Source organism: Zootoca vivipara, chromosome 14 (assembly GCF_965207765.1).
Source record: "Zootoca vivipara chromosome 14, rZooViv2.hap1.1, whole genome shotgun sequence".
Lineage (NCBI taxonomy): Eukaryota > Metazoa > Chordata > Lepidosauria > Squamata > Lacertidae > Zootoca > Zootoca vivipara.
In genome coordinates, this window is record NC_142597.1 from 12,037,501 (window position 1) to 12,050,180 (window position 12,680).

Below are 12,680 nucleotides of genomic sequence, written 5' to 3' on the forward strand. Positions count from 1 at the left end.
TGACCAAGGAGCTGCTTGACAGGCCCCAATTCATTTTCAGTCATTTCACCCCACATTTCCTGTGCAAAATGTTTGTGCAGGCTTTAAAATAATGGGACAGTTATTCCATAAAACTTTGTGCAGGTTTCAGAATAAAGGGAGGCAGCGCTTGGACCCCTCCCGTATCTTCGAAGCATCAACGAAGAACTTGTAAGCAAGGTTTTGAGGTTTGTTGCAACCTGCACAAAGAAGAGTTTTCCGCAGAATCTTTTTCAGCAGCGAACAACCTCAAGCCAAAGGCTCCCAACAGAAACATTTTATTCTATTGTCTCCGAGAAAAAAAAGCTGCTTTTACTAGATATTAAAGGAAAATAAAATAGAAAATGATCCCCACGCAACTGAGTGAGTTATAAATTTCAGCACTAACCATAAATCTATCAGAAAGTGCATTTCTCTGGATGTCTACGGAAAGCGTAGAGTGCACTCTGGCAGAAGAAAGCTTCCGGATATAAATGGGGGTTCCGCTAAATGTTGCAAAGACTGCACATGAGTTATTACTTTCAAGCAGCATCACTTCCACAACAGCCAAAAAACAAACAAGCAGAACACTTCTGTCCATTACGGTGAAATAGATTAAACCGCTGTAGACAAAAAATGTGTTATCCTCAACCAGCTCTTTAGAGTCCGAGCTGACTCACATCACCACTAAGCACATAATAGGCTCAAACCACTTAAGAACCGTCTCACTCTGCTGTGGCATAGTGGTTGCCCCGCAAAGGATTTTTTGCGGGCTGCCATACACGCTCAAACAACAATGCCATATGTACCCTTCCTATCAACATCAGGTTGAAACTTTGCTTGGCTCATGATAGCCTTTCCTAGATCTCAGCTGATTCTTTCTGCTCCTGGATCCTATTGTGGGGACCTCCTTGCTCATGCTCAGCTCTGACCAGTGCACTGTTGCTGCTATGAGGTATGCCAGCTCAAGGAAGTAAGAAATGAGAATTTGGCTGTCGGAATTTAAGTCTCTCTGAAGCTGCACCTAACTGGGTTCCCTCCTGCCTTGGCTCTTGGTATGGTGGTGTATCTCTTCCTATCCGTGGCTGCTTCTATGGAGCACATCGCTGAGTGTGCACAAATTAGACACGTACACCAGTAATGGCCTTAAGTAATCCAGAGCATTTTCCAGGCCAAGGCACCAGTTATTAAACTGCCTTTACTTTGCATTTGGGAGTTGCATAGGCCCTCCCCGACGCATCTCCATAGCAACTAATGTATTTCAGATGGGAAAAGTGGCAGAAGATGGAAGAGATCAAAGGCCAACTCGGTAAGTGGCATGAACAAAACAGGAGATGGGCATAATAAAGTGTGCCACAACTGAGTTTTGCTGTTGCCTCTTGTAGGCATGGACATACTATGCACTGGTGTGTGTGTGTGTGTGTGTAAGGAAAAAGAGACAGAAATATTCCTGATATATCACTGATACACACCCAGATTTCTCATACGTTAAGATTATTTTGCAATTAGCACCACTCATTATCATTATTGTTACTTTAACTATTAAAATACTGAATTTTCTGTTTAATAACAACAAAACCCATCCTTTGCTCCTCTCCTTTGTTCCTGCCCACCCACCCAGCCACAGTCAATGTCCTACTGACCAACACAGAACAATCATGCAGACAACAGCAATGAGGATTCAGGAAAGATCTAAACTCTGTAGGGGCTGAACAAAACTTAGGAGCAATGGCACCAGCCCTGCTCATGGGCTTGCAGTCTAGTAGACACAGGGCAACTGGAAAAGGGGATGGAAGGAGAAGAGTAAAATAAGCACATCTTATATAAAATAAGGTACCACATCTTATACAGAGGCTCTTCCAAACTGCGTTGTACTTTGGCCAGGTAGCAAACAAGACACTCCTGCATGTTCCATTCAGAACCAGGCACTTCGTTCCAAAGTTTTGGATTGGTGGAAAGAGATTATCTTTCCTAACACATCAATCACCACAAACACAAACTTACTGCTATCACATTCTCCTCTTACTGCTCTCTTTTAGCTTAGGCTGGGGGATTCGGCGCATCAGCATGCAGGTGCGGGACGAGAAATTAAGTGCCACATATATTTTTCTTTTTTATCTGTCCTCTCCAAGAGGAGAACATAAAAGATACAGCTTAAGCCTTAATTTGAATTGAATAGGGCCTTGTTAAATTTATTGACATGAAATGAAAAATCCCCAATGCGGTTTTGAACTGTCATGCTACCCAGAGGCAAGAAATTTTAATTAAAAAAAACACAAAAAACAAAAAGAAACCCCTCTAGGCACTCAGTGTGATGTACAAGGCTTCGATTCAAAGACCCTTCTTCTTGCCTTGCCACCCTACCCCACCCGCCGCCGTTCTATCCTGCATGAAAGTCTCTGCTTCCCTTTTCTCAAGCTCCTTTCTTCACATATAAAACACAAATCTGCTAATATGCAGTGTGAAATCAAAAAGTACAAAAGGATTCAAAATTGCAGGCTGCCTCACTCATGCAGCTCATTTGCAGAGGGATTTTTCGCATAACGCTAGCATAGCAAGTCCCCTTCAGGAGTGTTGACATACTCAAGCACCACACTGGCAATTGGCTGCCTAGTGGCAATCGGCAGTAGGTGCAGAAAGCGAAGAGCGATTCCCCAAAATGAGTTATCACTGGTGGTGTACAAGCAAATGAGTATTATATGCATGCAATCAATTACCACTGCTATTATGTCACCTCTGGTATAGACTCTTCTCTAAGATGTTGCTTTTATGCTATACATTTTAATATTGTTTTAAGAGTGCTTTTAGATATTGACAAGTGGGACCAGCAACAAAATGTGCTCCTCTTCCAGGGTCCAGTCAGCCATGGCTTCTTCCAGGATACTACAAGATGGAAAGGGTTCCAGCAGGGCAACTAATCCTCCTTCTCTCTCCTACAGTTTTATTTCCAACTGACAACCAACTTCCTTTGCACCTGGTGGCTACGGAGCAGACCTGTTTCTCATTTGGCTGCTTTGTGGGGCAAGCAGTGCTGGTTCCCTTTTCTATGTTCCTACTGAATGCAATGGAGCTTAATCCAAGGATAGAGGGATGCGGGTGGCGCTGTGGTCTAAACCACTGAGCCTCTTTGGCTTGCCGATCAGATAGTCGGCGGTTCGAGTCGCCGCGACGGGGTGAGCTGCCGTTCCTCGGTCCCAGTGCCTGCCAACCTAGCAGTTCAAAATCACGCCAGTGCAAGTAGATAAATAGGTACTGTTGCAGGGGGAAGGTAAATAGCGTTTCTGTGTGCTCTGACACTCGCCACGGTCCTCCGTTGCGCCAGAAGCGGTTTTGTCCTGCTGGCCACATGACCCAGAAAGCTGTCTGTGGACAAACACCGGCTCCCTCGGCCTGAAAGTGAGATGAGCGCTGTAATCCCATAGCCGCCTTTGATGGGACTTAACCGCCCGGGGGTTCTTTAACTTTACCTACCCCCAGGAAATTTTTAGATTTCTTTAAATCAAGAGTCAACCTTACTTTTGAGTGCTCTGAATGTGTCCGACCCCTAAAACAGAAGTGCAGAATCAAAATGCATTTGCATTGCCAAAGAAGAAACGGATCACGCCGACAGGGCCCCTAAGCCTTTTTTCCTCCATCGTTCAAAACATTCATTGCCACATCACCATTCTGTTGCCTGTAATTTAACTCCAGCTCCAACAAAGAAAGCAAATCTCTTTTAAGTCCTCAGCTTGAGGCTCACCTAGTTTAACATGCAGTGGAACCTGTCTTTTTCAGTCTATTGACAAAGACGGCTAAGAAGCAGCCTCTGTGCAGCATCTCGCTGACAAGTTAGCCCCAGGCCAGATTCCAGTAATATCTCAGCATGCCGCTACAGGGATGGGAAGCGACATTAAAGAGCAGCCTGGCAGCAGAATCCCTCTGTACCTGTAGACAGCCCGCTTGTCAGCCTCCAGTTGTGCCTGAGGGTCGATGGGAGTGCTGGGGATAGGAGTGTTGGCGGCTGCCGAAGGTGTGTTGATGTGTACTGGCTGGGCTTTGGCCGGCTGTTGCGCTGTGGCAGTCATCTGTTAAGAAGAGGACAGGAAAGCAAGAGGTTTAAAGGCAAAAGAAATCAAATTATGCACATGCGCTTGCTTTTGGGAGGAGAAGCGGGGAACTCCACTAGCATTTCTACGGGGCGCTTGAAAGTAGGGATGTCAGAAAGTTCTGTAGGAAATGGAAGCACGAGTGGAAATTGCCACCATTCTCATGTTCGCCCGAGGTCAGGAATGGAAATCACGCAAGTGAATGCAACTGATATTTGCTAATCATTGGGGTTTTTTCTTTAGTCCATAAATAACCACATTGTTTTCTGCATTGCTTTAGACATTCTCCTCCCGTCAAAATGCATTCAATTACATAATTATGTCAGTTTGGGCCATAGTAGCAAGACAGATAATGTACATCTTAGCAGAAGCCAAACTGTAGCAGAACGGAAACAGTGCTGGTTGCAAAGAATACAGGTTGGAACAGAAAACTGATGCCTCCTTACATCCTTGCTTGCAAGCATATCAGAATATGAAGAAGCAACATTTTCTGTATTCCATATGGAAATTTGAGTGCTGCCAGCCTACTTTCCTGTATATGTAGCTGTTGAACTGTGTTTATGCCAAAATGATGTTTGCGTTTGTGGAGTTCCAAGAATCTTTTGCAGTTCATTGATTTGTTCTTGAAACATTTTTAATCTTCTCTTTAGTCACGGATGCATGTTTTATATAAAGGTTTTCATTAAACACTGGAAGCTCAAGCCAATGCTACAGATGAAGTCACCGGAGATATGTGAACAGAGCGGTCTATTTTAAAAACAAATGAAAGAGGGCCTCAGAATCAGATCAGGTTTGTGACACTGAGGAAGGGGATATTTAACCCCGCATATGCCATTTCCCCAATATAACATGCTTCACCAGAAACTGCTATTTGACCCATGGGGGGGGGTAAATATATATAGATAGTAGATGGGATCAGATGGTCTAACCTGTTGCAACTCTTATACTCTACACGATTTTTATTCGTGTTTTTATCCTGGTCTATCTCCAACAAATTCATTGCAGTATATAAACTTCTTCTCCGCTCCTTTATCTTTAGAACAACCTTGCAAAGTAGGCAAGGCTGACTCAAGAACACCCTGTGAATTTCATGGCTGAGTAAGAATTTGAACTCAACACTCTACCCATCCTTACCTAACCTGTGTCCTCCTGATGTCGGACCACAAATCCCACCAGCCCAGCTAACACAGCCCATGGTCAGGGGTGATGGGAGTTGCAGTCCGACATTTGGAGGGCACCAGGTTAGGGAAGGCAACTCTAACCACCACACTGGGCAGCAGAATATGAACTCCTCTGCCTCTTTTTTAGCCCTTAACCCAGATCTTTTAATAGTAGCATTTATCTTTTGCTATTCTCTCCACCCCACCTTCTCCACCCACCAAAGTAGAATCAAAGGTGGTATCTGTTTCATGTCCTTACTTTTAGTCAAACCACACATGGAATTCTCCAGTGGAACTTATTGTACAACCAGCACAGAAGTGGTTTGGCTGATGGGTACTAGGCTGGGCGCTATCTTTTTGCGCGTGGCTTTTGCTAAACTATCATTGCTCCTTGGAATAAATGCAATTATCTCCATGCCTAATGAAGTCCACTGTTAATGTGTTACAGTGCCAAGCTTAAAAGAGAAAGAAAGAGCAAGGCCCCTGTGCAAATACCTCCAGTAGGTAATGTATCTGTATAAGGTTTCCTGGCAGTGAAAAGGGATTCCATACCTCAGAAGTAGATTATGAGGTCTAAATGCCCTTCATGTATTTTGCAGCAAACAGACAGAGGTCAGGCTGGTTTCAAGCTATCCCAATAACGTACTAAGCCTGCCTTGGAAGAGGAGACAGGAATGTGGGCAATGCAGAGGTCTTTCCAACCTATTCTGCTCAAGAAAGTCAATGCAAAGAGACTCTGTTGGAATCGACCAAAAGGTCATAGCTAAGAGGAGCAGGATCACGAGCCCACCGAGTTGCTTACTTTACCCTCTTCAGGTTGCAGTTCTATTACAGCAGCGGGGGGGGGGGGACTTCTGGCTTTCCAGATACTTTTGAATTACAACTCTCATCAGTCTCAAGCAGTATGTACAATGGTTGGGCGCTATGGGAGTTGCTGGCCAGCAACATCTGGAGGGCCACAAGTCCCTTGCATGCCTGTGCGATAACACCCTGCAAAGTGAGCCCTGGAAGTCTTGCCTGGCATACACATACTACCAGTCACAAGTGCTAGGTACCTGCTAAGTTTTACGGTGAAAGTTTATTTTTTTCAAGATGATCATAGGAAGTGCCCTGCTGGGTGGATCAGATCAAAGCCTGAGCTGGTCCAGATTTTTTTTTAAATAGTGGTCAGGCAGATGTTTCTGGGAAGCCCAGAATCTGAGCCTTTAATCCCTCTCTTCTCGTTGCCAGCCATTGGTATTCAAAGGCACGCTACCTATGAACATGGAGATTCAATACAGCCAACGTGACTAGGACAGAATCTTGTACATACCGGTACTTACCTGGGTGCAAGCCCCACTGATCACAGGAGGGATTGCTTCCAGGCAGACAGGCCAGACTAAGAAATCACAGAGAATAAAGCATATGTTCTCACGTCATCCTGAAACTGGTCACTCCCAAACATGATAAAAGTGTACCATTTCTAAATCAGTGTATGAGAACCCCCTCTCTAGGTTGTGCAAAATGCATTATTTCCGACATAAGGGTTGGGGAAGCTATGTGATGGTGACCTAATTCAATGGGTTTCTACTCTGCTCCTTCCTCCCAAAGGGAGCACAAGGTGCTCGGCAAATATATAATTAATGCAGGGGTGCCAACTTGAATATGGGGGGGGGCGGCACGGGGGACACAACACACACACCATAATGACACAACACACACACACACTATTTGAATGGGAATGTCCATCAACTTGGGGTGTGTGTGACTCCCTCAAATATTTTATTTTGGGGCCCAAAGGGACCTCAGTCCCTAGGAGCTGGCTCCTATGGATTACAGTAACAACAAGAAGAAAACCCACCAGAAACATATAAAACAAGCAGAACCGAACACCAGCAAGGTCAACAGAAAAAAATGTACATCCCCCCAAGGCCTGGTGGGATAAAAAGGTTTTCACAACACACCTAAAAGTAGCCAGATTGGAGGACAACTGAACAGAAAGCAGACAGTGGTTTCATAATCTAGAGGCCGCTACCAAGCATGTCCTGTAACGTGTCACCAAAGCAAAGCAAGAAAAGCCCTGGCAACAGCTGTAGTAGCACTAAAAGAAAACATCTGGGTTGATCTCTGAAGTAGCAGATTGTTCTCCTGCAGTATGGAGAAAAGGAGTTGAAAACTTCAGAGTGAAATAAAACAAAGGATATATATATGGCAATGGCAGAAAGCTGAGAAAGAAAGGCACAAAGGAAGCGCTCGGACTAAATCTCCGAAAAATTCATGGTGCAAATGCCTTGTCGCCTCCATTGTTGCTGGCCTGAACAAGGCTAATGAATCACTATGGGCTTCCAAAGGGCTTTTGGAAATTCTAAACAGGATTTAAAGCAATTGTATTGCCTCCATTGCTACGGACTGAATGCATTTCACAGCCAAGTGACCAGAGGTCTGTGTAATGCAAGAGATTTTGGAGCTTTTAAAGAGATGAGAGGAATGTAAAAGTGAACGTTAATGCATTTTAACACAGTACCATTGTCGCCCGTTAACGCAGCTCTGACATGAAGCCATCCAGCCTGCCTTCCCCGGGTCACTTTCTTTGGACTTAATTAAACCAGAAGGTTGGTGCTAATGATTGATCAAAGCACCAACTTGCTGACTATGACGAAGTCCTATTGGGGAACGTTCCAAGGCTTCGCTGGCTCACAGCATCTCTTTAAGAAGAGGCAAATATGAGAAGGTAAAATAAAGGAAGCGTTTGTGGCAAAAGAAGAAACTACAGTACCAGTGCGTCTGTTTATAACTTACACATTTATTTATTACATTTATACTCATATACTTATTTATTTATATTGCTACTTTTCTTGATACTATCCAGGTTGGGCTACTGCAATTCTCTCCTTGTGAGACAGTTAGGAAACTACAGCTGGTCCAAAATACATTTTAATTATTTCTAAAGATACGTCTTGTCTTTCATCGACCAGTTAGCATTCCCATATTAGCTTACCAAAGAGTAAAAAATAAAAATGAACTACAAATATTACAAATGGAACAGAACACGGTAAAAAAAAAAGGCCACTTACAGTGGCTTAGATTAAGAAACCTGACATGGAAATGACAGCAAGTGGGGGACCAGATACATGATGTTCTGGTCGCCCATTTGTTTTCATTTCCATGATAGCATGAGAAATGAGCAACAGTTGGAGGAGCATCAGCAGAAACATCAAAATGTATGCCTCATTTATTTAATCAGGATAAGATTTGTATCACCGTGGGCTGCACACATACCAGACTTCAAGTCTCTCACTAGCATGAAAACGCCTAAGTCAATTTGGGGTATACTGCTTAATCGGGTCCTCCCTAACAAGAAGGCACCTGTTGTGGTGTGATCTGGAAACCAGACCCTGTGCTGTAGGTGGGAATGTTTGGATGGCTACAACACCCTATTGGAGGTCCCTCGATGCTGGGTGCAATCAGACCAATGGGATGCCAGCAAATTTGTATCGAGGGACCTCTATATAAGCCCATGCACATGTCCCTGAGCTTCCTCTTTTGGGCCAGTGCATTGGAACACCCGCCCAACTCTCCCTATATTTAGGTCTTGCGCTTGACCTTGCTATGCCTTCCTGTGTCACCTGTCATTGGGACAGGGGCATGGCAGGAATTTTCCCCACTTGGCTGATTGGCTGGTGCCATTTGGGTTTTGCCTGCTGTGTAGCAAATTGTCACAACTTGTAAGGTTGAGGATAGGCCCTGGTTCAGGTGATAGGGATGGGGGAATGCTCTCGCCATCCCTATGCAATGGGTATTTCGTTGAAGGAATCCTGGGACTCTTGGCTGGTCTTCTCTGAGAGGGGTTCTGCCCAGAGCCAGAGTCCAGGGGGGCATCTGGCTGGTGGAATGGCTTGACCCCGCCTTCCACTGTGCTGGGTGTTTACCCAAGGCTGACCTATGGTGTGCCCTGGGTCAGCGCTGCCTGCAAGGGTGCAGGGAGCTAGTCGAACCAGAGCCTATGCAGCCACTCACTTGATTGTAATCAATAAAGTTGTGGCCTAAATTCTGCCAAAAGCCAAACCAAAAATTTGAGTCTTGTCTGAATTTATTTGGGGAAGGTTAAAGGGTCTACACATGCAACAGCAGCACACAGATGATTCCACCCTTCTCAGTTGCACCAGGTTTATGTGGTCTTTACTGTCCGAGAGCGATATACCAAGACAGAAAATCAGAAAACAGAGACAGCCAAACCGTCTTCTTGTTCATCTGACTGACAACGATCAAGTGCAGTTTCACCGCCTGTACTCTGATCACCAGGGTTCATCCACAACATATTGCATCTTTAATGTATGCACTCACTTTTCAGGACTTTATTCCCTAAACTTCAAGGACAAAATAGCAGGGAAAGAACTTCCATTAGAAATGCTTTAATTTATTATAAAGCAACATATGAAGTGCAGGATTTTTATGCAGATTCCCAATTTTCAAAAGACAGATTCTCCTGTGTATTTGGAGAGATTATGCTCAATATTACTGGCCCCTAGCAGAACCAGAAGATTATTAAAGCAGTTGCTCCGTCCTCAAAGGATGTTTTTCCCATTGCTTCCTCTTTATTTTCATAAAATCCAGCCCTTTTATGACAGTCAGTTCTGCTGCCTTTGAAAAGCCCCATCAAGCAGCCTTTTATTTGGTGGGGGCAGGGGGAGAGGATATTTATGCTAAGCTACTGGAATAGGAAGTCTACTTTTGCCTTCTGTCCGGGCTTTTCTGTAAAAATGATGCTTTCACACAAGAACTCTTTCTGCAAAATCACAAACAGGTATGTTTCAGGAGAATCTAAATACCTTCCCAGGTGGGATGAGAGCCCACAAAACCACTTCCGCATCCCAACGGAGGTGGTGTTGTGGGCGGGACCCTTCTGCACTCCCGCGATGGGGCTGGGAGCCCAGCCCCTCGCGTGCAGGGAGTTCCCGCCTACGTCACGCCCAGGCTGACCAATAAGGTCGGCTAGGGGGCAGGGCCTCACCCCCCTTTAAACAGAGCGGAGGCGGGAACTCTGCCTCTTTGCCCGCTTCCCCCTCAACTGTTCGGATCACCCGCCCGCCCACCCTTTAGGCTAGGCTGACGCTGCTATGGACTTCGGTTGGTCGCCTTGGTTGGCCAGGGGGCCTGGTAGGACTTTCCCCACTTGGGCTAGCCAAGATGGTTTTTTCGCCTACCTCATAGCAATTCGTCACAACTTTGGTTTGGCGGTTAGGCATTGGAAATTAGCATAAATTACGTCATCATCTGCCCAGAGAGTAGTGAAATATTCCGATAAAGGTGTTGGGGGCGGAGCTTGTCCTGAGCCTGCGGAGGTCAGGGCCGTAATGCATGCCCCAACGACAGCCACAGAAGGCGGTTCCGGTAGATGTACATCACTGGGCACCTTGCTGGTGGTTAACTTCTCACAGACTGCAACACACGGGCTACAGTCAGATTTAGTGGTTAGGTTCCAATGCCTAAGCCAATACCGCTCAACATCCGAAACCAATAAAGTTGTGGCCTTTTCGCCCAATTAAAATCTATACAGTGTGTCTTGTGTCTTATTTCATGGGAAGGAGGGTCATCGCCACAAAATAACATCAGACATAAGACCTGTTTGGTGGGTGAAAAGCCGGGCAGAGAGTTTCTGCAACTCCCCAGCTGTGAGGTGGTTCGGGGCCCCTGGAAGACTGAAGATTTGTGTCTCATATCCAAACTACAGCATCTGGAACAGGGTGATGCTTCGTATGTACAAAATGTGTGTGTGTGTGTGTTTTAAAAAACTTGCAGTTTGTTTGATATGTTGTAAACCACTTTGGGCACAATTCTGTGGGAAAGTGGCACACGATTAAACAGGCTACGATGATGATGATATGCTACAGAAGTGCAAAATCCATAGGCCCATGGTACATTAGGAACCTCAATGGTCATTTAGTCCAACCTGAACCCAAAGGCAAGTCCATCTATTCCTAAACACTTGATACGATACGGTAATCTTTATTGTCATTGTCCCATGCAGAACAACGAAACTGAGAATCTACATCAAACTTACAACAACCACCAGCCTACTACCCCAAAAATGCATATCGACTCACTTCCCATCCTGCCTATACATGATTAACCCCCTAAAAACTCTAATACCCCTCCTGATTGCCCCCTAAAACTCTGATGCCCCACAATTGAATACAGACCCTCCCTCACAGACTGCCTTTTGCTGCGTTCAAAACCGAAATTGCTCTTGGATAGAAGCTATTTCTCAAGAGGCTTGTTCTGGTCTTTATAACCCTATACCCTATATGGGCAGAAGCTCATAGGAATTTCTCTCTTACAGGCCAGATAACAGAATTAGATGAAAGATCATGTCCTCCTTTAACAAGGGCACGTGTTGCGGTAAGACCTAGCAACCAAACCCTGTGCTGTGGGTGGGTAAGATTGGATAGCCACAACACCCAATTGGTAAGTCCCTTGATGCAGGGTTCAATCAGGCCAATGGGATGCAGGCTAAACAGATCAAGGGACCTATATATACCCATGCACGTGACCCAGAGCTTCCTCTTTCGGTGTGGGCATTGGAACACCCGCCCACCTCTCCCTATATTTAGGGCTTGCACTTGACCTTGCTATGCCTTCCTGTGTCGCCTGTCATTGGGACAGGGGCATGTCAGGAATTTTTCCCACTTGGCTGATTGGCTGGTGCCACTTGGGTTTCGCCTGCCACGTAGCAAATCGTCACAACTTGTAAGGTTGCGGATAGGCTCTGGTTCAGGTGATAGGGATGGGGGAACGCTCTCGCCATCCCTATGTGAAGGGTATTCCGTTAAAGGAATCTAGGGACTCAATGGTTTAGTCAACCCTGTGAGGGGGTTGTGCCTGTGCCTGAGTCTGTTCCCGGCTTTCCGCCTATCTAGGTGTTCATCCTAGGCTGACTACCTGTGCAAGGGTGCAGGGAGCTAGTCGAACCAGAGCCTATGAAACCACTCACTTTCTGTAATCAATAAAGTTGTGGCCTAAAACCAAACCAAACTTTGAGTCTTGTGTCAATTTAAGGGGGAGGTTTAAATGTCTGAACACGCAACAGGAACAACTTTCAAACTAGGGCTATGCCTGGTCCAGGGCTTGGTGCCTGGTCCAGCATTTGTGATTAGGTCCCAGTTTGGGTTGGATCGCTCTAGGGTGGTGGTAGTTGTGGTGGTGGTGCAATGCAGAAGAGACCTAACTCCTATTACATCATGATAAAAGGCTGCAGTGGCCCTTGGCAGTTTAAGGATGGCTCCTGACCAACCACCAGTTTACTGAGCAATCACCCTGATTCGCAATTTGCCGCCCTGGGTGTCACAGCGGCTCGCTACGCCGCTGACAACAGTGGAAATTCAGAGGTGGATTTATGGCAGTCCAACCAGTTCTGCTGCACTGGGAGCTGGCTCTACGGGGCCCCTGCAGGCTGTTGAAA

At 45.6% G+C, this 12,680-nt stretch overlaps 1 protein-coding gene across 6 annotated transcripts in view; it reads right to left on the minus strand.

Moving 5' to 3' along the window:
* Positions 1-12,680, minus strand: part of PKNOX2 (PBX/knotted 1 homeobox 2) — a 411,946-nt gene that overhangs the window by 108,272 nt on the left and 290,994 nt on the right. For all 6 annotated transcript variants that reach the window (XM_088658020.1, XM_088658019.1, XM_088658018.1 and 3 more), the window contains one exon: positions 3,922-4,061. In XM_088658020.1, coding sequence (XP_088514146.1) covers positions 3,922-4,061 — 140 coding nt within the window. The remainder of the gene's footprint in view (positions 1-3,921; positions 4,062-12,680) is intronic.